The sequence below is a fragment of the Pseudoliparis swirei genome, chromosome 24, assembly GCF_029220125.1.
Source record: "Pseudoliparis swirei isolate HS2019 ecotype Mariana Trench chromosome 24, NWPU_hadal_v1, whole genome shotgun sequence".
NCBI lineage: Eukaryota > Metazoa > Chordata > Actinopteri > Perciformes > Liparidae > Pseudoliparis > Pseudoliparis swirei.
Genome location: NC_079411.1, coordinates 4931782 through 4956704, shown reverse-complemented (window position 1 = coordinate 4956704; position 24923 = coordinate 4931782). Strand labels below are relative to the sequence as shown.

The window sequence follows — 24923 nt, the reverse complement described above, 5'->3', positions numbered from 1 at the left end:
AAGACGGATAAGAAGAGGAGCAGGAGATGAAGGATGGAGGAAGAAAGAGAGAGGGAGAGAACGTCCTTTCACAGTCGAGTGTCTCAGCCTCTCTGGGTGACACAAAACTGGTCTGTCAATCACAATGCAGGGTGGGAATGTGTCTGAGTGTGCGCCTGTTTGTGTGTGTGTGTGTGTTAGACAGAGGGGGAAAGGTGCTCAGAGCCCACAAGGTGCAGGTGAGACGGCTGCAGAGGCGGCGACATACTGTGGAACACGAGAGTAATAATTGATTGACATTGCCGTGAGCTGTATCTGTGTGTGAACGTATGGATTTCTCTTCTGCGTGTGTGTAGTCGCCCGTGTGTGTGATATGAATGTTGAATTCAACACACTTAAAGGGAGAGTAAGGATTCTTTCTTAGAAGTGTTGTCGTAAGATGTACTAATTAATCCATTATCGGTGAATTAGCGGAAGGAGTCTGAAACGATACCGATAGGAAATAGAAAATATTTTAAATATAGCTCACGATCAAACTGATATAGATTTTTTTTTTTAAAGTGGGCCTTTTTTTAAAACGTGGTTAAAATCCATTTAGCTGCTTCCCCAGTCCGCATGCATTGTTTCCGGTGCTTGTACTCCGGTCCTTGTGAGTCCATCACGCGACCCCTCTTCAAAACACCCAAACCAATCCCTTCAAAGAGGAGCGGCGTATAGATCTGTGCATGACTGCTTTTCCCTGCAGCTGCGTCTGCGCTGCAGGCTTCCATTAGTGTCCGCGGTGGCACATGTTCAGAGGCTATTGTTAGCATTGTGTGGTCATGGAGCGTCATGGAGCGTCATGGAGCGTCATGGAGCGTCATGATGCTCTATGATGCTCCATGGAGCCGTATCCTTTCACCTGGTTGGTGAACACCACACAGGTCCCGCAGGCTGCTGGAGGATCACTGAGATCTTAGACGGCCCGTATTATTGTTATTATGAGAGACCTTAATGATGTAGAATTATCATAATTGCAGAACATCGTCCCCAGCACACGAGGAAGCAGGCACATGAACAAAATACACACACACACACACAAGGGAGGTTGTAAATCCCACTCGAGACCCTTCTAATGTGCTGCGTAGTGGATGAACGTTAGTGCGTTAGCCAGTTGACTGGATATTTATTCCTGTTAGCAGACGTGTAAGTAACTTTTTTCAATCACAAGCACGGACAGTACAAATTATGATGACAGAGCGAACAGCGTTATCTTTAATATCACAGCAACATCTCTCTCTCTCTCTCTCTCTCTCTGTCATTTATATGCACACATAATGCAGGCCTTGACCTTTTGGTTCAATGGTTGTCATACTAAGTAGTGTATGACTCAGCTTTTAAACTGTAGTATAGCGACACATACACAAACACACACACACACACACACACACACACATAGATACACACACACACACACAAACACACACACACACACACATACAATGTCTTCCTTTTACAAATTTAAGTATAAATATGTATAAGATGAATTGCTGAATTATTGAAAGGTTTGAAATGGAGCCAAAGAAGGTGCAGCTGTGTGTGTGTTCATGTCTATACACACACACACACACACACACACACATACTGCAGACCTACACTTTTTCCGCTGTGTGAGAACCTTTTCAGTGATTCACATTTTTCTTTAAAAACACTTCAGTGGAACTTTTTAACAATTTCCAATCCTCCCGACTCAAAGCGATCGGAGCGCTCGTCGGGAAAAACTTGTTGAATCAGAAAAATCAGCCGCTCCTCCGTCAGCTCCGGGATGTCGTGACGCTCCTTCAAATATACAATCAGAGGGTCGGTCCGGACGCTCTTCTGAGGAGGGGGCACGACTTGGAGATAATGATGCATTCAGAAGATTGCAGTATATATTGTCAGGTCACAAGCCTCCCATTGATCTCACATCATTGATTGGCCGTCAGGCAACCGATCTCTGCTTTTGAGTTAACACACACACACACACACACAGAGAGACTGAACGTGACAGGCTTCTTGGCAGTGATGTATTTCCATGTGTTTTTGTTGTTGTCCTATTAAAGTCCTCGTGGCTCTGTAAAATACATTTTAACCCTTGTGTTGCCTTCGGGTCATTTTGACCCGATTCAATGTTTAATGTCGGTGTTCTTTCGGGAGTCAACAAACAAACATAAAGTACCTCACACTTAAACTTGGAAAACAATATTAATTCTAATAATTTTCTGGAGATTTTAATAGCTGGGGTCATATTGACCTCAAGGGTAAAATATGTTAGTAAATATAAAGGTAACAGGAGGGTTAAACATTGAATCGGGTCATATTGACCCGAAGGCGACAGGAGGGTGAAACATTGAATCGGGTCAAATTGACCCGAAGGCAACACAAGGGTTAAAGGAAGCCGTTGACGGGAAGCCGCGCCCCTCACTCCTCCCCCTCCTCCTTATCTGGCATTTTTCCCTCCTATCATTTTGTAAATGAAAATAAATTGTAATTGTTAATAGAAAACATGTCAATTTGTTCAGCTCTCACGTCTCACGACACGATGTGTCTCAGGTGTTGCGTAGCAACCAATTACTTGCTAACTTCAAGTTCCAGTGATCAATACATACATCATTTTGGCGATGGGTGCCCTTTTATGGGGGTTTGAGCACCTGCCCCCCAACATGTCTGTGCAGGCGCGTGTTGAGAAGCTCAGATTACACACAGAGGTGATGCTCAGGTAGACGTCGCTCTGCTCTGTCTTTACGTCACAAGTTGTTTTCTGCTATGTTGATGCGTGTCGCACAGAGAACCTTTTGAAATGACCTTCAAGTTATTTGAAAGCGGAATCAAGAATAGTCTGTTTGTGTCCGGGCGTATAGGAGCTCATCAAGGTTACAAGAATGAACACGTCAAGGTTATGATGGGCTAATAAAAGCCTTTCGTGATTGTGTGTGTGTGTGTCATTCAGGATGTTTTGAGTGAGATGCATTGATGGGTTTTGGGGATTATTGAGATTATGTGACTATCAGAACACTTACAAGTCTCAAAAGTATTGCATGGTTATGAGATAAATGTAATTACTTTGTTTACCCGACCAGAAAGAGATGCATGTACATGTTGGTTTGATAAAAGCTATTTATTTTGTGTAGCTCGTGCCCTTGACTTTGGCTAATGTGTGTGTGTGTGTGTGTGTTCATCTTGAAGGGAAACAAGGGAATGCTAAATGTATAGGAACACAATGCAGTGTTCTCTTTTCATACAATATAATGGTTAAAAGGAGACGAGATCTTTTCCTTTTACAGTCATTAAGAGGTATACGTGGTCACATGACCTGACCAGCCACCCCCAGACCAGCCGCCTTATTCTTAGAACTTTAATGAATACCAGTTCCACATCTTCTTATGAATCATGCGGCGCTCCGACTCCTTTCACTATTAAGACTCTCACAGAGAGAGAGAGAGAGAGAGAGAGAGAGAGAGAGAGAGAGAGAGAGAGAGAGAGAGAGAGAGAGAGAGAGAGAGAGAGAGAGAGAGAGAGAGAGAACCCGAAAAAAGATATCTGAGTTACTTATGTTAATGGTCATGATAACAAAGAATAAATCCAATTTACCTTTCCGGATGACAGACGTTCATAAAGAGCGGCACGGTAGATGCGTGCGCTCGGAGTTAAGAGATTTGCAGCTTGTAGATTTTGATGAGAAATGTTAGCCAACATTAAGATGCCCAAATTCCACATAGTGAATGATATTTTAGCCCGGGGCTCATGTTATAAAGCCGTCTTTACACTGGCAGTCGACTCAAAGGGCCTGCGCAGAACGCGGACATATTTCAACCTGATCTCCTCATGTCTTCCTCCGTCGTCTCTGAGAGGCTTCTTGTACCCAAAAAAATAAATCAACTTAAAGTATACTAACATACAAGGTGAATGGAGCATTGATGCAGTTTTAACGATGGGTTGTTGCCATGGCATTTGTAGCATGAAGCCATTGAACTGCACACTACGCCCCCCCCCCCCCTGACCCCCTACCCCCCATTGTGTCGTTTCTCCTCTGCTATCAGTTTTCAGAAATGCCTCTCATCATTTGAAGAGGGGAGATTAAAAAATATATATATATTTAAAAGAAGGCTAAAATAAGGTGAGGAAAGAAACAGAAGCAATCCCATTAGTTTTATTGTATTAACTTTTGATGATTTATGGACTTGACATAATATTGTGTTTTAATCTTTTCTCCAATTGAAACCGTTTTTTAAACACTCAGCGTTTGTAGTTTGTGGTTAATATTTCTAACACAATTATCAAACATTGAGACATACACGTTTTTAGATCTCTGGGATAATCTCAATTCCGTGTCCCGGAAAACTATGAAAGTGCGGCCGGCATGAATAACGCCAGGATCCTTTAACTGTTCTGGATTCATGGACATTTATTATTTAAGCCTTTTTTTTCTCAGTCAAATATGTGTTGGGCTTTAGCTTGTTTAAAAAAAACCACAAACATGGTGTTAAATAATGACTCCCAGTGCCCTGACTGCTTTTAAATGGACTTCATGAGCACCGCCAACCGGAGCGGGTGTTGTTTGTTACGGTGTCTTTTTCCAATAGAAGCTCATTCACAAATGTTTCCAGCGGTGTTATATTCACTATGTATCGCATATCTCTGCTCAGGTGTCTTGTTCCCCTCACAGGACGTTTTAAAGAGCATCATGTGATTTATGACCGTTATCAACGATGACGAGCTGCAGGCCGAGCACAGCAGAATGCACCGGCCGGTCTGTGGGAAATAAAAGGGGCTGTTTTACCTTTTTTTTTTTTTTTTTACGACTCCAGAAGGAACCGCGGTGTAACGCTTGTGTCGCATTTTTTTAACAACCTCCATTCTCCGTCTTTCAAAAGTTTTCTATGGATGTGTGTGTGTGTGTGTGTGGTTGAAACTACGGAAAAAAAGTGTATTTTGGAAAAGCCAGAAATCTCATTTCAGCATCTCAGCGTGCAAAGTATGGTTGGTATTGGTATTGATTGAAACTCCTGGAGATATAGCAGGATGATTTTATGTAACAATAAAACAAATCTCGCTCCGTGCACCTTCAACAACCGGGACGACGTTTCAGAAATGTGGATCAATGGCATTAATATTAGAGATCTCGTATTGATTGGGGTTGTTTCTCAGCTTCTTGCACTTCCACAGCAGTGCATACTAAATTTAATCCCTGCTGTTTTTATGTGAGGAAACAAACTCTGAAATATTAGAACGGTAATGCCGGGCGACAGATCCGAAGGAGACGTGAGCAGAGATCAGCACGAGGAACCGAGCACGAGTCTATAAAGACTTTGGGGAATTCAGCCCGCGCTGCCTCTCCTGGATAAACAAACAGCCTTACTCCGTATCTATAAGTGATCGGAGAGGAACAGGTGGAGTCTCACATTGAAATCAACCTTTGCACAAGCCGCTGAATAACAAAGGGTCACAGCGCTTACGCTGCGTTCACACCAAAAGCGTTGCGGATATTACTCGCGTGACTTTACTCGCTTGACTATTTGTGGTTTATTCGCGTCATTCTCGCCTTGGAGGGGGCGGGGCTTATCTCTGTGGCTTTACTCGATGGAAACCGTTATCATTTCCTCAATCCACCACGGAAGACATAACCACGAGTTCTGCTTTATACTTGTTGAGGACGTCCCACAAACATCGGAACATCTAACATCCTCGTGTTCAGGTTCATAACATTAATATCATATATATTTATAACATCACCCGTAGGCTCACACAGCTCGGTGACCTTCAACGATTACGTCTGAATAACTTCCGTTTCCAGCGCTACGAGAGCAGCAGCAGTTAGATTCAACAACGTTGGAGCATCTCTACGCTGATTGGCTTTCTTAGCGTGAGGCTAATTTTTCTTGAGGCGAATGAGACACACTTTCACTTCGCATCATTCACATCAATCACATCCATTCATGTCTATACATTGACTTTGCATGGGATCTACTAACGCAGTATTATCTCAAACTTTATCTTTTGATAATTTAAACTCTTGGTTAATGTTGTGACTCAACACATATTACTAATATCTCCATTCATAATAAGTTTAATGAGGTATTTTGATGTAATCACATGTGTGTAGACCAGGGGTGGGCAAACTTTTTGACCTGCGGGCCACAATCGGTTCTAAAATGTGACAGAGGGGCCGGGTCAGGAGCATTTGGACATGCAATGTAATTTATTAAACCTGGAAATTGCGTCTGTTTTTTATTTATTTCAATTTAAGGTGCAAAGTTAAAGTAAAAACATTGACTGGAAAGAGATCAATGGAATCACTTTCAACATTCAAAACAAATTATTACCCAACGAAATACTCAAGCTCAATAATTTCTAATTGTTTTAAACCCCGCAAAATAATGGACGGATTGTCCTGAGATAGACTGAATTAAATATCCTGCCTGCAGCAGAAACTAGAAAGGGGTCTTTAAAGTCAGGGCGATGTGCGGCATCATCTGGTCAGCATGTGTATGAACCCCGTCACAAACAGACTGACAGTGCTTTACTCGAGAAAATATGACCCTAAAGCTGACAATTGAAGTTCGATCTAAAAAAAAATTTCATCTCTTCTGAAAACACACCTTTACTCATGTGGACGAACTGTTTTGGTGTTTGAAATTGGTTTACCAAAGGTCATAGGTTCACAAAAGCAGTGAAATATCTGAATACAATGCTAGATACATGTAATTACACCTGTCCATCCTGGAGAGGGATCCTCCTCTGTTCTCTCCTGAAGGTTTCTTCCCTTTTCCCCCTGAAGGGTTATTTGGGAGTTGTTCCTGATCCGATGTGAGGTCAAAGGTCAGGGATGTCTATATGTACAGATTGTAAAGCACTCCGAGACAAATTTGTAATGACAAATAAACTGAATTGAATTAAATAAATGAGGAAAACCAAATTTTGTATTAACGTTTTTTTAGTAAAAATTATGTGGTCTGTCACACATTCACCAAAATGATAAAGATGGGACTGAGAAATGACTTCATATTGCAGATAAAGTTTCATGGGGTGTGTGGAAATAAAAAATGACCATTACATCTTTTTTTTTTAGAAATATGTATAGTACATTTTTAAAAAAAATCCACATTATATACATGTTGTGAAATAGACAACAGAACACAACTATTGACAGACTATTTACAATATGGCTTCACTATAATAACATCATGTCATCGTGTCACGAGTCCTCTCTGCTGGCCGGGCAGGTGGAGCTGCAGGTGGAGCTGCAGGTGGAGCTGCAGGCCCTGGTGAATCCTCTCTGTAAAATACAAGACTAGTCAGCACCGCGCACAAGTTACGCGCACCGTGACGGACACCGTGACACTAACGTGTAGTGAAGACTCTTACCCGGTCCAAGTGGCTCTCTTCTGGCTGCGTGTTCCTCCTCGTGGCTCTACAGCTCCTCCAGGCTCCGCGCTGCTCGCCAAAATCACTGCAGCTGTTTCTAAATGAGTCTCACCTGTGTGGTGGGCGGGTCCCTTGTGATTTACTGAGTGTTCATTGGTTGTTATTTTCGAAAAATGTTGACAGACAAACTGATTGACAAATTATGGTGAAGGGTTTTGTGTGACGAGTACTTTCCGCGCCAACGCACACCGGAAGTAAACAAAATTGCGATTTGGACAAATTCGGCGGGCCGGATTAAAAAGCCTAACGGGCCGGATGTGGCCCGCGGGCCGTAGTTTGCCCATGTCTGGTGTAGACGTATGATTTTTTATTTTTTAACTTTTCAATGGTGGTTTGGGGAAATATTCAGATCTTTTGACTGAAATAAACACCATAATATAACAATACTGTTGCTGCCTGGGGTCGTGTTTTTTCATATTACCGAGATGAGACAATATAAACGCTCCCCTCTCGTGGGATTCTGAAAGATCCAAGTTGCATCGTGTCTGCTGATTTTGTCAGAAATGGCGAAGACCATAGAAGTTCATTTGTCAGTTAATATATTTAAAGTTCAGTTTTTCTCCGTGTTAAATGTCTGGTCGTCGAGCTCAGTGCTTTACGAAAAATATTAAATTGCCTTCCACATGGATTGTAGATATTAAGTATTTTTGTAAATATTAATGTCACTTATGGTCTCGGGGTTATGGTGTACTGTACAGTGAGAATATTTCCTTCGTAGCTATTTTTAATAGTTAAAGACTTTAAAATATATTCATACATAAATATAAAAACATTTTAATTGTGTAAATGTAGTTAAATCTAAAACAAAGATAACCACAGCTTCTATCTCCTCAGATAATAAGCCCAAACTGTATTAAAAACAACAACAGGGTTCACCTTGCATAGAGGTGTTAATGCAGCTCCTGTAAACACGGGATGGAGCAACACGACCCGGCGAGATGTTGCAGGTGCATTACGTGTAACGATGGAGCAGCTGCAGCTCAGTTCTGATGTCTGGCTAATAAATACCAAATCAGAAGGTTGGTGGTGGTTTATCTCTCTGAGCTCGTCCTATATATATGTGTTTTAAATACAAAATAAAAAGCGATTTCAGTCAAAGTCAAAAGCGTGACGATAATTTGAAACTTAAAAAGCATAACTTTCCAGACACATAAATACGTTGCACGTAAACATTCAGACTTCTTTTCATCTGAGTAAATAAATCAGTCCAGTGCCCTTAGTGCTTATTATCTGTATGCTCATGACCTCTGTCTGAACAGAAATGAATTATGGAGGTAAAAAGAGGAAGCGGAATGGATTTAATCTCCTTTAATCGTCTCGGTGTCTAGATTTAGTTTTTTTATTCATGTGAAAAAGATTATCGTTCATATTCAATATGATTTTTTTTTCCTTGCACACTTCCAGAAAGTCATTTTTGCTGCAGGTCTGGAGTCCAGACCACTTGACTTGGAGTCAGTCAGAGGCCGCCGTGGTCCCGACTGCACTTGAAGTAAAGTCCTCTTTATCTGAGGCCGAGTAGAAGAAAAAAAACGTTCGATTTCGACGCGAGATTGAGAGCATGTGGAGAAAAAGTGGTCCTGAGACCGAGATCGATATCACGGACAAGAACCGGTCTGTGTTTTCAACGCGGATTTTAAAAGTTTTTTTGGGAAGCCATCGAGAGATTTCGTCAACCTGCTGATAAGCGGCAGGTCTGAAAAGTCTTTTGTGTGTCATAGAGGGCAAACATTGTGTTTTAATTTGGAGGATAGATAACCGTCATTGTTTAATATTATTAATTTATGACGATCCATATTCAGCATTTCTTATTACTGACACAGTGTGATGAGTTGACTTTGATTGGAAACAAACGTCGCCCTCACACAGTGACAGGCATGTTGTATTAAGTGTGTAATGAAGTGCCGCCACTATGCAACCCGCCGTTAATGACTATTTGATTCTTTTCTTTTTTTTCATCTTGCTAGGGAAGCCTGAGATATAAATTTAGGATGAGTTCAAATTAAAAGATTCTCCCCTGCTTTCCCCAAAAAATGCATGAATTAAAAATACATTTTCAACCTCACATGCACACTTAATCATTTTTAGCAGCGCCTCAGAGCGACGCTGTGAGAACAAGAAGCAAAGAGGGGCCCAGGAGCTGGAACATCAGATTTATATCGGATACTTTACTTTTTATTATTATTTTTTGCTGCCGCTGCTTTTAAAGGTTTATAGATTTTTCACATCCACAGATTGAAAAAATGAAAAACAAGGCTTCCCTGCTTTATAGCACCCCTTACCTTATCCATCAAAATGTGATCGGCTCCCCATGAACCATGCAGCGCCCACAACAGCATGAGTGTGACTTACGGACCGACAGCTGGCCGGTAATTATTTCACACGGACGAAAGACATCTGTGAAAATGTTTCTGAGGTGTTTCTGCAAGTCGAGATGGAGGGAAAATAATCTCCACAGTTCCTCTCTGCCTCCTCGGTGTTCTCATGTTTCCACCTGTGCTGCAAGTCTCCACAGCCATGCAGTGTTTCCATTATGTTTATTTCTATGAAAAGCCCTGGAGTGTGTGTGTGTGTGTGTGTGTGTGTGTCTAATCGTTCCTTTCACAATAAATCGTGCACACCAGCTCACTTCCTCTATTAGAGATACAGTTTGTCAAAGGAGCCTCCGGGTATCTGTTTGTGCGTATGTGTGTGTGTTTCATGTTATGTGTGTGCTGTTAAGTGTTCATCCATGAGTCCTGTCAAAAACCTTGAGCAAATGCACACACAGAAGCTCATTTGCAGAAGACAAACGGCACAAGGAGTGGAACAAAAAGACATTACACAATACACCTGGCTGGCTGTGTGTGTGTGTGTGTGTGTGTGTGTCCTTTGTTTGTCTGTGAATCCTCTGTGTTCTGGCCTTATTTAGGCTCATTTACAGTAAACAGATGAGTTATGAATTCTGTTTATCTGGTGTCAGGGGGGTGGCGGGGGTAGTTGGAGACGTGGAAAGATGGAGAGGAGAGGCAGAGCAGCTCCTCGCATACAATGATCCATTTATCAATTCCCCATCCTGCTCCTCTCCTCTCCTCCTCCCATTTCTCCTCTCTTGAATGGCCTACTTGCTTATCCTCGTCAGAGCACTTTAAATTCAACTTAACACCTTTTTTGTGTGTGTCTCTACTCTTCTTTTCCCCTTCGTTTCATTTCTGTTGGATTGCTCCTCTTCTCCGCCACAAATAAGATACAGGAGAGACAATTGGCTCCCTCCATCTCGTTCACGTTAATACTTCGGGTCGAACTTGTGTGTAAAATGTGTTTTTGTGTGTGTGTGTGTGTGTGTGTGTGTGTGTGTGCAGTTTATTCCAGAGAAGAAATAAGCAATGAGGGCCGTGGAGTTGTTGTTCTCATCAGAACGCTGACGCAATGCTTTAATTGGTCGAAATAAAGAGTTTTAAATAAATGCTTAAAGGCTGATTTCAAGAAATACTTGCCAATTTCCTGGAGGCATATTGTTTAATTAAACATTTTATTTTCTGAATTCATCATTTAGATGATGTCACTTTGTCGAATCAGAAATGGCAAAAAAGGTCATCACATTAGTTTAGTACGGTGTCGTTGTTCATGTATGATGGGAGTGGGATTAGATTTGCAGGTATTTGACCATAAACCCACGTATTGAGGGGGGCGTGGCCTGGGTATCCGTACAAATCCATCCAATAGTCGCATGTCACCCAGTGCAACGATGATCCTCATTGATGTTTAAAAAAAAATAGTTTTGGGTACAGAGGAATGAGAGAAGTCAGGCGTACACAGACGCTACTTATAAGTGAGATCAAGTAATTGTTTTATTTCAGGCGGGGGGGTTTGCTGACGGTACATAATTATATAACATCACCAGACGAGAGATACGTGAGGGAACAGGGGTGTGTGTGTGTGTGTGTGTGTGTGTGTCTCCTCATTTTCAGCCTAAATTGAACATCCTGCTACAGTGGGCTTTGTTTCTTATATGAACAAACAGTAATCAGAGCAGGAAAACCCAGTGGGGGGCAGGTAGAGAGAGAGAGAGAGAGAGAGAGAGTGGGTGGAGTCATTACTGTCTGCTTCTGGATGTGTTATTTAGAGACAGGGAGAGGAGGAAGAGGATTACACTGAAGGGATAACTCAAAGCTGATTGAAGGCCGTGGCGGGGGCCGGAGCATGTGACTGGCTCATGTTGATATTATTGTGTTTCCCTTTGACGCCCTTCAATCAGCACAGCTGCTAAACGAATGTCTTCCCATGTATATTTAGCAAACGCCCTGCACTTCTGCCTCCAGACGACTTTTGCACCAAAATGCCGTGAGAAGAAGAAAATGAGGATTTCAGCTTGAAGATTTCCATTTTATGCAGGAAAAACCCTGCCGTGGGCACCTGGGCGCCCGCAGGGACCATAATACCCGGGCACTAGGACCTTGGGGAGCCTGCTGCGCTGGCGTCTCTCCCAAAGAGAGCCAGGATTACAGCCAATGAGTTTAGCTCAAAGTAAATGATGCACGGAGTGACCTGTAAGTGCAGGTAGTGACAGAATGTCCGTAGCTGTTAATGAGTGTAATATGTTTCTCCATTGAATGGTATATTTGACATTGATTTAGTTCATCTGAGCTTAAAATACCACTATGACCCTGAAATTCTGCCTCGAACAAAAACGGCCCATTAAAAGCTCATTCACGGCGTCTCACACGAGGCAAATCTACAAGATGACCTCGACCTCGACCCGAGACAGCGACGTTGCGTCCTTTGGATTTATCCGATGTGATTGTTTACAGGTTTTCCAGCTGTGCCCATCACCTCAGTTTGTACATTGAGGTCCAATTACAAGTGCGAGCAGATTAAAGAAAACAAGGATGCTTATTAAATCTAAATTGTTGAGTCCTTTTAATAATGTTTGCCTCCATCATCGTGCGTGTGCACCTGTCCGGCCACGGCTGATCTCGCGTACGACTGGACCCGTAAAACCGGCTATTAACTGATCTCCTTTACGACTGTTTGCTCCAGAACCTCTTTTCATTGCAGTGATTCACTATTCTTTGAAGAAAAAAACCATTCTATTGTCCGTTTTAATACCTCCTCTTAAGTTATCACCTGCTTCAGTCGCAAAAAGTAATTCCCATTCATCTGCAAGGCAATAAAAAGCAGCTGGTCTTTTGCAGGCCGAGCCTTTTTTTCTTCTTCTTCTTCTCGTGGTTGAAAAAACTGTGATTGGGAGAAAAGTTTTGTCTCCGTCTGAATTGGAGCATCTGCAGAATAATTCCGGTAGGATCCACTTAAGTTCGGGCCGCGACGAGAGATGAATAAATCCCTGTTTTTGTTATCTCCGCCTCCATCTCGAGGGAGGAACAGCTGGTGGAGATCCGCACGACTCATGCCGAGAGTATTTTAGTCAGATTTAGAGAGGAAAATAGAGAGAGAGAGTGATCACTTTAAAACCAGGTGAGCCATGCGACTTACTGGCAGCCAGAGTGCGAGCTGCGTGTGTTTTGTCATCGTGCTGCCTTCAAATACCGAATTCATCCCTTCACATTGATGCTGTTTATAGTTTTCTCACGTGTGTAATGTTTCCCACTCGCCCCTCGTTGCACTTCACGCACAGTGTTTGATGTTCACTTGGATCCTGGTTCAATGACACTGTCAAATTCCAGCTACTGTCAGTTGGGCGCGCACGGCGGGAACGCCTGAAGCTTCAGTCGTTCCAGCGGCAGTCGCTGTGAAAATGAGCTCCACGACAGGCGACTGCAAGTTTTTCTTGTCTCGGTGCAATTTCCCAGGCAGACTCTTAACGGCTTCACCTTTTGTTCAACCCCACAAATGTGCACGATCAGCGGATGCAAACGGCGCAGAAGAAGCAGCAGTGTGTGTGTGTGTGTGTGTGTGTGTGTGTGTGTGTGTTGGAGTGTGGGAGACACTGCAGCATTGTTTTCATGAACTCCAGTTTGGGATCAGTCCGCTCAATATTTATTTCTTACCACGGCAAATCCAAATCGGTGACATGTCATGGGGTTGAGTGTGGGGCAATTTTCTACCTGCATATGCAAAATAAGAAGTTAGATTTGCTATAATGCAATCTGAAAGAGCCACTTGGACATATAAATATATATAAATGAAGATATAAAGATATATATATATATATATAAACATATATTTATATATATGCATATATAAATGTATATATATGTCTACATATATATTTATATATGTATACATATACAGTATATATATATCTTTATATTTTCATTTATTACCTTCGCATTGAAAATGCGGAAGGTTATGTTTTGATCGCCGTGTATTTATTTATTTATTTGTATGCGTGTTATTCGCAAAACTCAAAAAGTATTGAACCGAATCGCATGAAATTTGGTGGGATGATTGGTTATTATCCGGGGACCATTTGATTAGATATTGGGATCAATTGGGTCAAAGGTCAAGGTCATGGAAAGGTCAACATCTTTTTTTTTACCATAGCACGATACATTTTTGTCCAATTGGCAAAATGTTCATAATTCAATGCACAATCTTGTGATATGCGAAGGTATGCGCTCTACCGAGTGCCCATTCTAGTTTATATATATTTGTATATATATGTATATATTTATAAAACCAGATGTGTTGAAATATCAACAATACTTTTTAACATTATGCTGGGTTAATTTTCGGAAAACAATCGTGAATTCAGGAACACCTCAATACTTTTCCCACCTTGGTTTATTTTAGTGTTAAAAAGTACTGAAAGCTTTTTAACTTATTCAGTGATCAAATAAAAAGAAAAGCTTATTTACCCCAATTCCAAAATTTGCACAAATCTACATATTACTTCTCCCGAGAGACTCATGAAAACTCATGAACAAACGACGTCAATTATTCATCCTGACACGATGACACCTCAAACAAGTCTTTTGAGGAGGAGGAGCCTAATGTCCTCCCCCATCACAGGACGGCCATGCGGCTGCACGGAGAACGCGGGGAACGTCACGCTTGTCCCTTTAGTACCATCTACTGCTTCTGTGAGGCTCTTTCTCTTTTGAGGAGGGAGTGGGTTGAGATGGGGAGAAGAATAGAGGGATAGAAGGATAGAGGGAGGGGAGCGGAGTGACAGAGGGAGATGTTGGTGTGTTTTCAGCTGATCCACTTCCTCCCTGATGTTGGCTCTCATGTGTCTTGGCTGGAGTCTGAGTACAAGGCTGGAATACTGATGACGGTTACTCCGCAGCCCCCTCCTCCATCTCCTCCTCTCTCTCTCATCTTCACCTCCTCCATTCATCCTCTCTACACATCTTCACATTCTGTCTGCTAAACTGATTTCCTGCCTCCTCTCTCTCGCTCTCTCCCCCCTTTTCTCCCTCCTCATCTCCTCGGCTCTCTCTCCCGATGCAGCTGCACTCCGCCAAAACCCCAAATCTCCCTTCTTCCACCCCTCCGCTTCTCTCCTCCTATCCATCTCTCCATCTGACCTCGCTCTACCTCTCCCGCGCCGCTCAGTCGATCACTTACTGGCTACATTATGAAGCTCCATTCCTTTTCTTTTTTTTCCATCCTGCGTTCCTACCCAATTCCTCCTCTCATCTCGCCTCTAGCCCCCCCCTCTCTCTCTCTCTCTCTCTCTCCTCCCCCCTCCCTCGAGCATCTTGCTTGTCTTTACCGCTTTGGCTTTCTGCTTTCTCCCATTTGGCGCCGGTCTCCCGTCACTTTTCTCTCTCTCTCTCCCCGGCTCATGAGAATGAGTTCCTGGTCTATGTGGGTCACGGGGGGGGGGGGGGGGGAGGTACATGTGTGTGTTCTTTTGACAGGGAAGCAGGGGAGGAGGGTCACAGGCACAGAGACACAAAACAAACTCTGTGCACTTCAAGTGTGTCAGGCTGGAAAAGTGAGAACCAAGGTAACCGATCGGGATGTAATGCACGAAAACTTCGTCCAGGACGGGCGACTTAGCGTCGAGGCCGACAGAGACTTCCGACTTTCACCCAGGAGATCGCTGTTCGTGCTTCTACACCTGAAGCGTCGTAGCTTGGTACCGGGAGCGTGAGAGCAGACCACAGGGCTCGGTATCTTAGTTGTTAATTACCTTCGCATTGAAAATGCGGAAGGTTATGTTTTGATCGCCGTGTATTTATTTATTTATTTATTTATTTGTTTGTATGCGTGTTAGTTGCATAACAAAAAAAGTTTTAAACCGAATCGCATGAAATTTGGTGGGATGATTGGTTATTATCCGGGGACCATTTGATTAGATTTTGGGATCGATCGGGTCAAAGGTCAAGGTCAAGGTCATGAAAAGGTCAAACTTTTCTTGAATCGCATGAAATTTGGTGGGATGATTGGTCATTATCCGGGGACCATTTGATTAGATGTCAAGGTCAAGGTCATGGAAAGGTCAAAATCTTCTTTTTACCATAGCACAGTCAATTTGTATCCAATTGGCATGCAACTAATGCCAAAATGTTCATAATTCAATGCCCAATCTTGTGATATGCGAAGGTATGCGCTCTACCGAGTGCCCATTCTCGTTAGTATAATACAATAATCAGTAATAACAGTCTAAAATAGTTTATAGGATGAACAATCTTCAGATTGTTAGGACAGTGAGCCCCCCTTGTGACACTGATCCCAAAACTTAGATTTTGGAAAATTATAATTTATTTAGAATTTACATTTACCATCATTTAACCCATTGAATGTAACGATATGATTTTCGTCTTTTCATTTATTTTGAGCAATTATAAAGAAAAGCATTCATCTTAATCCGTTAAATATTCCTCTTTTTTTCTTCTATTTATGGTTCATTTTACTTCAGCCTATAGATTGTTTGAGAGAGGTTGTGGTGGAATAAGACTTAACATCTTTAACTGAAGTAAAAGTAGGAAAAAGACTCACTTTAGACTTACTTTAAGTATAAAAAATGAAGTCAGTGTGTCCCTGTGACGATGTATGATGCTTCATACATGTGAACTAGGGAGTATGCATGCTGTAGCGGTATATGAGGCATTGTCTAACGCTAACTATATTAGAGGAAGACATTACGGCATTAGGTAAAATAGCACAATACCTCTAAATCGACCAGAGCATGAACAATACGTCGGCCTGGAGCGTCTCTTAAAATGACCAATGTGTTCAGTGACGTAGCAGAAAGATCGTCTTCTTTCATCTCACACATTAGTTCATTTGTAAGCGTGACCACCGCCTCTCCCTAAAACTGATATTGTGAGACTGAACAAAGGCTTCTGTCTGCAATATTAAATAAGACTTTATCAGCCTATTGTCATAATGTTCTTTTTGGAAAGGAGCGTAATCTTTACATAACGGTTGAATTTGAGCATCGCATTCAATTCAAATTACGAGTATACGATGACAGGATACTTCTGTCTGAATATGTTAATACGGCTTGTGATTTGTACGAGAATCAGAAATATTAAAAGCTTTGCTTATGTGAATTACATTCAGAATTAAATCATAATTCTTTGCTTTTTCACACGATTGTTGGCAAGGCCGAAGTTTTTCTTTTTTTTCTCCTGCATTTTTTCGTTGAAGTATGCAAAACAGAATCTGTATTTCCTCCGCGGCCGCTCTGCGAGGCGCTCTCTGAATTCAAACCGGATGTGAAGTGCGTGATGCACATATTGGACTTTCTCTGACTCTGTGGTCGTTTCACACTGAGGACAATGAGAAGTGAAAAGCATTTCATCCTCAATGTCACCTAGATTGCCTTCTTTCCACAGCCTGTGCTCCCTCGGCGGCCAGCTTTCTTTCTGCCCTCTCTCTCTCTCTGTCCCTCTCTGACTGCTCAATAAAAATAAAAACAAAAAACATGAGTTATGAAATATATCATCAGAGTTAGCGCAGAGGTGCAGAGGAACGGAGCATCTCGCCCCGCACCGAGCGACTTCAATCCATCACTCGGTGACCCGGGGACCGTATTGGACCGTGGAAGCGGCGCCGGCCGCTGCTTTTTTCTCCATTCGCTTGGAGCTTTCGGGGCGTAAAACCGACGGCTTGATCGATTCCTCGGTGAACCGGCTGATTGATGGACTGAGCGCGTGACCCGGTTGCCGGCAGAAGCTTAGTCGTCCGCCGGCGGGCGAAGCAAACTCCCACGAAAAGCAAAGCAAAGTGTACTTTGGGGCGCGACGTTAACTATCCCAGGATCGCTTGGAGCCCCCCCCTCTGTTGTGGTCCTGATGAGGTTTGTCGGCGAGCTGCCTCTCAGCCTCTCTCTGGGTTCTTCTTCCCTTCTCATTTGTCGGCAAAGAGCGGCCACGAGGTCGTCTCTCTCTCTCTCTCTCAGAGCGCTCATCTCTGCAGCGGAGCGGTCGATGGGTTTGCTGATGAACACGAACTCGCCGCTTTTGATCATCCTTTCTTTCCGGAGGACTTCAAAGGCGGAAGTCTTGATAGATTGTCTATCGGATGGCATGCGGCATGCCAAAAAGAAGAAGAGCTAAATAACGCATGAATAATGCAAAGCAGAAGGAGAAGCTCACGAAGGCCAAACAGGTGTCGATTCACAGAAGTCCAATGAGCTCGGCTTCGTTTCTTGTCTCCTGCCGGAAGCTTTGTTGCTGTAAATTAATCTTTCATTACGCTGTAGTTCAGTCGATGCTGTGTGCGCGGTTGTGGCGGCACCCGTTCACATGTGCGCTGCCTTTCTGGAGGCCGCCATCTTGGGGTTTTTTCAACCAGGAAGTGACATGAAAGGGTGGAGCCCAACCAAACTCTGGAGAATACATTTTTAAACCACCAAACTTTCATGAGATAGATTAGGGTTAAAGTTGTAAGACGACTCCGCCGAGGTAACGACCTGTCAATCACGAGGTAGCCCCGCCCTAAAGCATACCCTGCTCTATGTTTCTCTAAATAGGACCATCATTTACTAAATAATCATCATGCTGTATTGAATAAGACTTGAAACTAGAGATTGAGACCATGAACTCATGTTTATAATGTTTACTGAGGGAAAAAATCAAGAGAGAAGTCCTTTTCTCACAGTCTTCTTCACAATCACACTTCTTTTTGGGGTCTTTTCAGGCATGTGACATGTTGATTACCGTGTTATTACGGTTTAATTTGTGTTTAATTTCACTATCAAAACTCGGCATCTTGATTTGTACCTTTTTTCAAAGCACTCTTTCACGTGTGACGCCTGTTGGAGAGTGTGTGTCACCTAATCAGAACAAATTCCTTATCTGGAGTCTCAATTCTCCCACAGAACAGAAATATTCAAAAGACAAAAAAACGGGAAAAGAGCTCAACTTCAATTTTAATGATTTCAATCAACCGAGGTTATGATTTTGTTTCACGATAGCACAGCAATTATTTTTCATCCAGTTAAATAATCTTTATCTTTACTCCTAAGTGAACCTTTGCTTTCATTTAGTTAAAGCTATACCCTTTGTGTCAAAGGAAATACAGAAAAACATAATTATTCTGCTTACCATGAGCGCTATCTGTGCTCCACTGATATTTAAAGAAAAAAATATATATTTCTGTCCACCATCGAGTGACATTTGAAACACAGACAACTCTTTCCAAAATAAAGACACTGCTTATCACAGTAAAGACTTACTTCACATGCCCAGTGTGTGCCCGTTGTTTTTGGTGCACTGTCCCTTTAAGTAAAGAGCTGCAGGTAGAGCTGCCGAGCCTCGTGTCGATATAAATATCAATCCTCTGTTGTGTCATTTATCTACATCTATTCGTCCATTCTCTTTAAGACCTCGCTCCCCCCCCACCACCACCACCACACACACTCCTTCCCTCCCCTCCCCTCCCCTCCCTTCCTCGGCTCCCATCTCTTTAATTCAGATTATTTGAATTCATATTTCATCCTTCGCTGTTTTTATTCCAACTTGATCTCTTATTCACGGCCTGCTTTTAAATTGTAACAGCGGCAAAGTCACTGATCCGTACTTGGTTTTACTCGCTCATACAAGATACCACACACATAGACACACACACACACACACACACACACACAATACAAATACACTGACCCACGTAGAAACATAAAGAAAGCTTTGAAATTTTTTATGAGACTAAGGTTTTTCAGCGTGGCCATGTGAGAGGAAAGAGTAGAAAAAGTCCATCCCTGGAGATTTACTACAACATCTCAATTCACACAAATATAAACTGAATGACCACTGAGACCGGTGGACAAAGACAAACCTGGCAACCCACAGAGAGAGCCTGCAGTGTCACAGGATAAATCATTTCCCGGCATATAGATAGCAACGCTGGGAGCGACACCGGGGGAAGGAGAGACAAAGTTGTCCAACAAAAGACTGGGAAGAAAATGACAAGAAAGAAAGATGGGAAGCTGCATCCTGGGCAAGCAGATGGGAGAGAGAGAGCGAGAGAGAGAGAGGGAATGATGAAAAATGACCAATAGAGTGAGAGAGACACAGTAGAGGGCGAGAGTTGTTTTTTTTCAATCACCGGAATTAATAATTCAAAGGCAAGGAGTAACACGGTTGCAGTCTCACTTTGAAGCGCACAGTCTCTCACACGTAATGTACAGAAAGCCTGACCCCCCCCCCCCCCTACCCCTCTCTGATGTGCACTATGCACTGCCTTCTAATTGCCTCCTTCACCAGCCAATTAAATGGCAGAATCTGTCACCATGACAGCTCATTAGTAAATCAGCGTTCAGCTTTCATGCAGTGTGTTTCCGGGCGTCTCCATATGTGTGTGTGTGTGTGTGTGTGTGTGTGTGTGTGTGTGCGTGTGTGTGTAATGCCTCCTAACTTTGCCCCAGTGTGCAACAGCCGACCGGTGACCCGAGCACTTTTGGGCCTGCGTGTCTGGGAGTGCTGCTATTAGCTCTCTCTCTCTCTCTCTCTCTCTCTCTCTCTCTCTCTCTCTCTCTCTCTCTCTCTCTCTCTCTCTCTCTTTACAGCTCCACGTCTGCAGACCGGGAAGGTCCGGGCGGAGCATGCTGGGAGCAATGGCGAACAACAACGGCGCTTTGCCTCGTAACCGCGGGGATCTAATTACGATCTCTCATAATTAGATGTATTTAATCGACTTGGATTTAGAATCCACACTGACGACGTCTTGCAGCTTCGGTCTGAGGGGAGCGACACATGCATCAGCGGCCGGTGATTGGACGTTGCGTATCGAAATGCTCCCCGGGGGTCGTATTTTCCACTCGGGTTTTTTTTTTGTCGCACATGAGACTCTTTAGTGAAACCAAACAGATATTGCATCGCGCAACTTGACGGACAAGTTTCGACGATGAATCCAGGACGTGTCAAAGCCCACCCAAGCCTGAGGAAAGCTCCAAATGAATGATTCTTTTTTTCACTTTTTTACATTTTGGATGCCAAAAGATAGCTCCTCCTTGTGAGCTATAATTACCAGCATCATTGTATTTACGTTGCGAGTCCATGTCCCCGCCCGCACAGCTGTCAACGGGATACACCGAGCCGTCCACTCAGAGCCCAGACGCCAATCGGACTGTCAATCAAACGGCACACGGGTCAAGTACAGGTTAACCTGTCACCCAACGGGGGGGGGGGATCGTGAGTCACCGCAAAGTCACTGACACATGTCAGGTTTAGCTGGAATATGATGAGAACTATCACAAAAGCAACCAAAACACACACACACAAAGCAGCACTTTACGAGCTCAGGGCCAGAGGAGAAATGTTTGTTTTCAAAGTCATGCAGACAGAATATTAAAACTGTTCAGACGACTTCTCCTTGTCGCCCCCTCGTTGTTTGCCGGGCTCTTGTCCCCCCTGTGTCCGTGTCACCATCGGCGCATCGTGCTCTCAGAGCGTTTCAGGGGAAGAAGGGCCATCGAGTCCGAGTCCGCGTGACGTTTCCTACCCGCTAGCCTGAGCAGTCCACTTGCCCTTCTGTAAGTTCTGGCCCGGCTGCCTGCTCGACTCTTTCTGAGCCCACTCCACGCCTCCTTCAGACTGTTTGCGCTGCATATTGTTTTCTGTCCTCTCCCGGTCGGTGTTCTTCCGATCCTCCATTATCCCCTTTAGCTCTCTCTGGACCGACTTAGTCCCACCTCCCCCGTCCCCCCCAAAAGCCCCGAGAGCTCTCTTCTTTCTATTCATTTGGGATTCGATGGCTCCGTCATCCCGAAAAAGACTTTTTTCTTCCGTTTGTTTCGTCACAATCTCATGTGCCCACGCGGACGCTGAAGTAATGGTTAATGCCGCGGGAGAGTCCGTCGACGGCCACGAGGTTTTTTCCGCTCGACAGCGAAGGGAGCGTCGAGGCGACGGCGCTGCATAAGTAGATTTGAGTTCTGCTTTTTGCAATGTGCATGAATTAGATGGAGTGCCCTTGTTGACAGCTCATCAAGCGAGTAAGTGGCCATTCGGGGGCCAGTTCAACAATCTGTAACCACAACATTGACGTATTATCACCTTGATGAAGTTGTTATGGTGGAAGTGTTTTCGCAATCAGTGGTGCCTTCACACGCCCAGCAGACACCGGAGGGGGGGAAGCATTTACTTCAAGACGTATTTTTTTCGGCCTCATGCAAATGTCCATTGCAACCTCGTGACCCCTCATACACAGAGTTAGTTGCATCCGTTTATAATAATAGCAAATATTGATCTGTGTGGCGTTAAAACACCCAATTTAAATGGATAGTTTAAGCTCCGGTCGTCTTTGGTGGTGACGTCATCCTGCACTCGGGGTGACATGAACGTAGAAGTTAACCATTCAATCAGAAAATCATTTTTACTCATGACAGCGTTGATCAAATGAGGGTAAAGAGCACAGATATTAAACACACATCTTAAAGGGCTTGTCTTGGCAGAATCTAAATGGAAAAAGTTTTATCTCTGCCAAAATGTACAAGATGGGAAAAGAAAGAAAGGAAATTGAAATCTTCACCACCTGCTTCTGTTTCTCAAGCAATAAAGATAAATCACAATATACTATAACTTATTATATGAGATACTATAACTTATTATATGAGATACTGTACTATAACTTATTAACGAGATACTATAACTTATTATGAGATACTATAATATAACTTATTATATGAGATACTATAATATAACTTAGTCTATGAGATACTATAACTTATTATATGAGATACTATTACTTAGTATATGAGATACTATAACTTAGTATATGAGATACTATAACTTAGTATATGAGATAATATACTATAACTTATTATAAGAGATAATATACTATAACTTAGTATATGAGATACTATACTATAACTTAGTATATAAGATATTATACTATAACTTATTATAAGAGATACTATACTATAACTTAGTATATGAGATACTATACTATGACTTGTTATAAGAGATACTATAACTTATTATTATGATTTACTATTGTATCACTCAAAAATAACTTTTAATATGACAAACTATACTATAATTTTGTATATGATAAACTATAATATAACTTTTTATTATGAGATACTATAATTTAACTTATTTTATGAGCTACTATACGAAGAATTTTTAAGACAAACTATACTTTAACTTTTGATATGACAAACTATACTGTAAACTATTACATGACGTATAACTATGACTTCTGTACCTACTTCCTTCACACAATTCAAACGGGGTTTCCCATCCTTCCACCGCAGCGCCTTGCACGCTAAGTCCCGCCCCCGCATCCAGCGAGCACGTCCTCTCGAGGAAGTACGCATGCCTCTGCTCGGTCTTTGCCGTGTGCGCGTGTCCGGTCCGTGTACGTAATGTTATTTCGTTTTTTCGTTTCATTCCAAATACGGAATACGGAAATCACGTGGTTTTTTCGTTTCCCGTTTGAAAACCAAAAACGGAAAAACGGAATACCACCCCCGTATTTCGTTTCTGCTGTCTGAAACCAAAAACGACAGAACGGAAGTGCTTAAAATGAAGTCAAAATAAAAGCCAGTGATACATATTCGTATTGACCTTAGAAGAATATTAATTAATCAATATAAAGAATAAATAATTAAACCGGGATATTTTAACGATGCAAACACATAGCAGGGTAACGTTAGAAGAATATAATTTAGTCAATATAAAGAATAAATAATTAAACCTGGATATGTTAGCAACAGTGGTGACGACGGGAAGTTTAATATTCATGTACACAGCAAGAATCACCTTCTCACTTAATGTGTGTGTGTGTGTGTGTGTTTTGAAACATATGGTTGGAGGGAGCAAGAAAGACTGTCCCACATTTACAAAGAAACAAATGGTGCAACATAACAGGAGGGTTAAATGTAGTTGACACTACAAAGGGTTGCATTTTGGGTAACTGAGTTTATTCTGTGTTTATCTCCCGCAGTAGACGTGTTTAGGTTCGCCACTGCTATATACACCCTTTTGCACTGAAGCACGCAAGATGGACTCCAGCCTGTTACCTTACTTAGATATTGTACAACAAATGATGCATAGTGGCTGTAGTGATGTGGACATAAAAAAACACTTGATATTTGAATGTGGCTTGCGTAGAGGAACGTCCGTGGCCAATATTCGGAAGTTTTGTAAAGACCACGGGTTAAAAAGACAGCGAGTGACGGACCAACAACTTGAAGCTGCAGTCTCCAATGCAATAACACAGGTAGGGTGCAGTTAATTTATTTGCGCGAAAAATGCATACAACGAAACTATAAGTGTGTGTAAGGTTAGTATGTTATACTTTAACCCTCCTGTTATGTTCGTTTCTTACATACAGCCGTCATGCTCCCGGGTCAGTTTGACCCAAAAGTGGTCAGAAACAAAAGCATCCTAATAACTATAGTTTGTACCTCATCACCAACACCATTACTAACAATCCAATCAGTTTTAGTGGAATTGAGTTATTCACCCCTCCATAGATTTAATGAAAAAGACATGTTCAAACAATTTTTTAGGTACATTGAAAAAATCTAAATCTAAATTAAATTGCATTAGTTTACTATAACATGTATATTCTCCTTTTATTACCATTTAGTAGAAAAATTTCATGGGGTGATGTAGATAAATAGAGATGAGACACCTGTGTTCAGGGTCATAATGACCCGCCCACTAAAAATCAAGCCAAATGAGTCATAAAGGATTTGTATTGAAAGTAAACTTTAGTTATGTTCATTTATAGTGTTGATATGCATACATTATGTTATAAAAGATGACCAAAGGCCAGCACATAGTCATCCTCTTGGTGCAGTCGTATGGATCTGCAGAAATGTCACTCTTGCCTGTCTTCAAAACTTGAGAGCCCTGAACAGGGTGTGTGTCACTCTCAGTCACCCAGTCTATTAGAAGTACTAGAGCACCATATTTATTAGGAGAGACATGAAAGAAAGCCTTACTTTAGTGTCCCATGTCCAATAAAGGTGTATTTAGGGGGAAAATGGGAAACATTTGTAAAGTGTGGTTCTTGTGGGGTGATGGGCACACAGGCAGGATATAGATGGTTCATACAAACAGATGGTAAGAAAGACTGTCCCACATTTACAAAGAGGGGGGGGGGGACTCCATAATAGCTATTGTATTTAGTAGTTATATAGTTATTGTAACACG

At 42.4% G+C, this 24923-nt stretch overlaps 1 protein-coding gene across 2 annotated transcripts in view; it reads left to right on the top strand.

Moving 5' to 3' along the window:
* LOC130190237 (uncharacterized) overlaps positions 1 to 24923 on the top strand; it is a 66309-nt gene that overhangs the window by 38643 nt on the left and 2743 nt on the right. The window contains exon 1 of one of the 2 annotated variants that reach the window (XM_056409550.1): positions 23128 to 23982. The exons of the other annotated variant lie outside the window; for it this stretch is intronic. Coding sequence (XP_056265525.1) covers positions 23764 to 23982 — 219 coding nt within the window. The 5' untranslated portion in view covers positions 23128 to 23763. Of the gene's footprint in view, positions 1 to 23127; positions 23983 to 24923 lie in introns of those variants that run through there. 2 annotated transcript variants of the gene reach the window in all.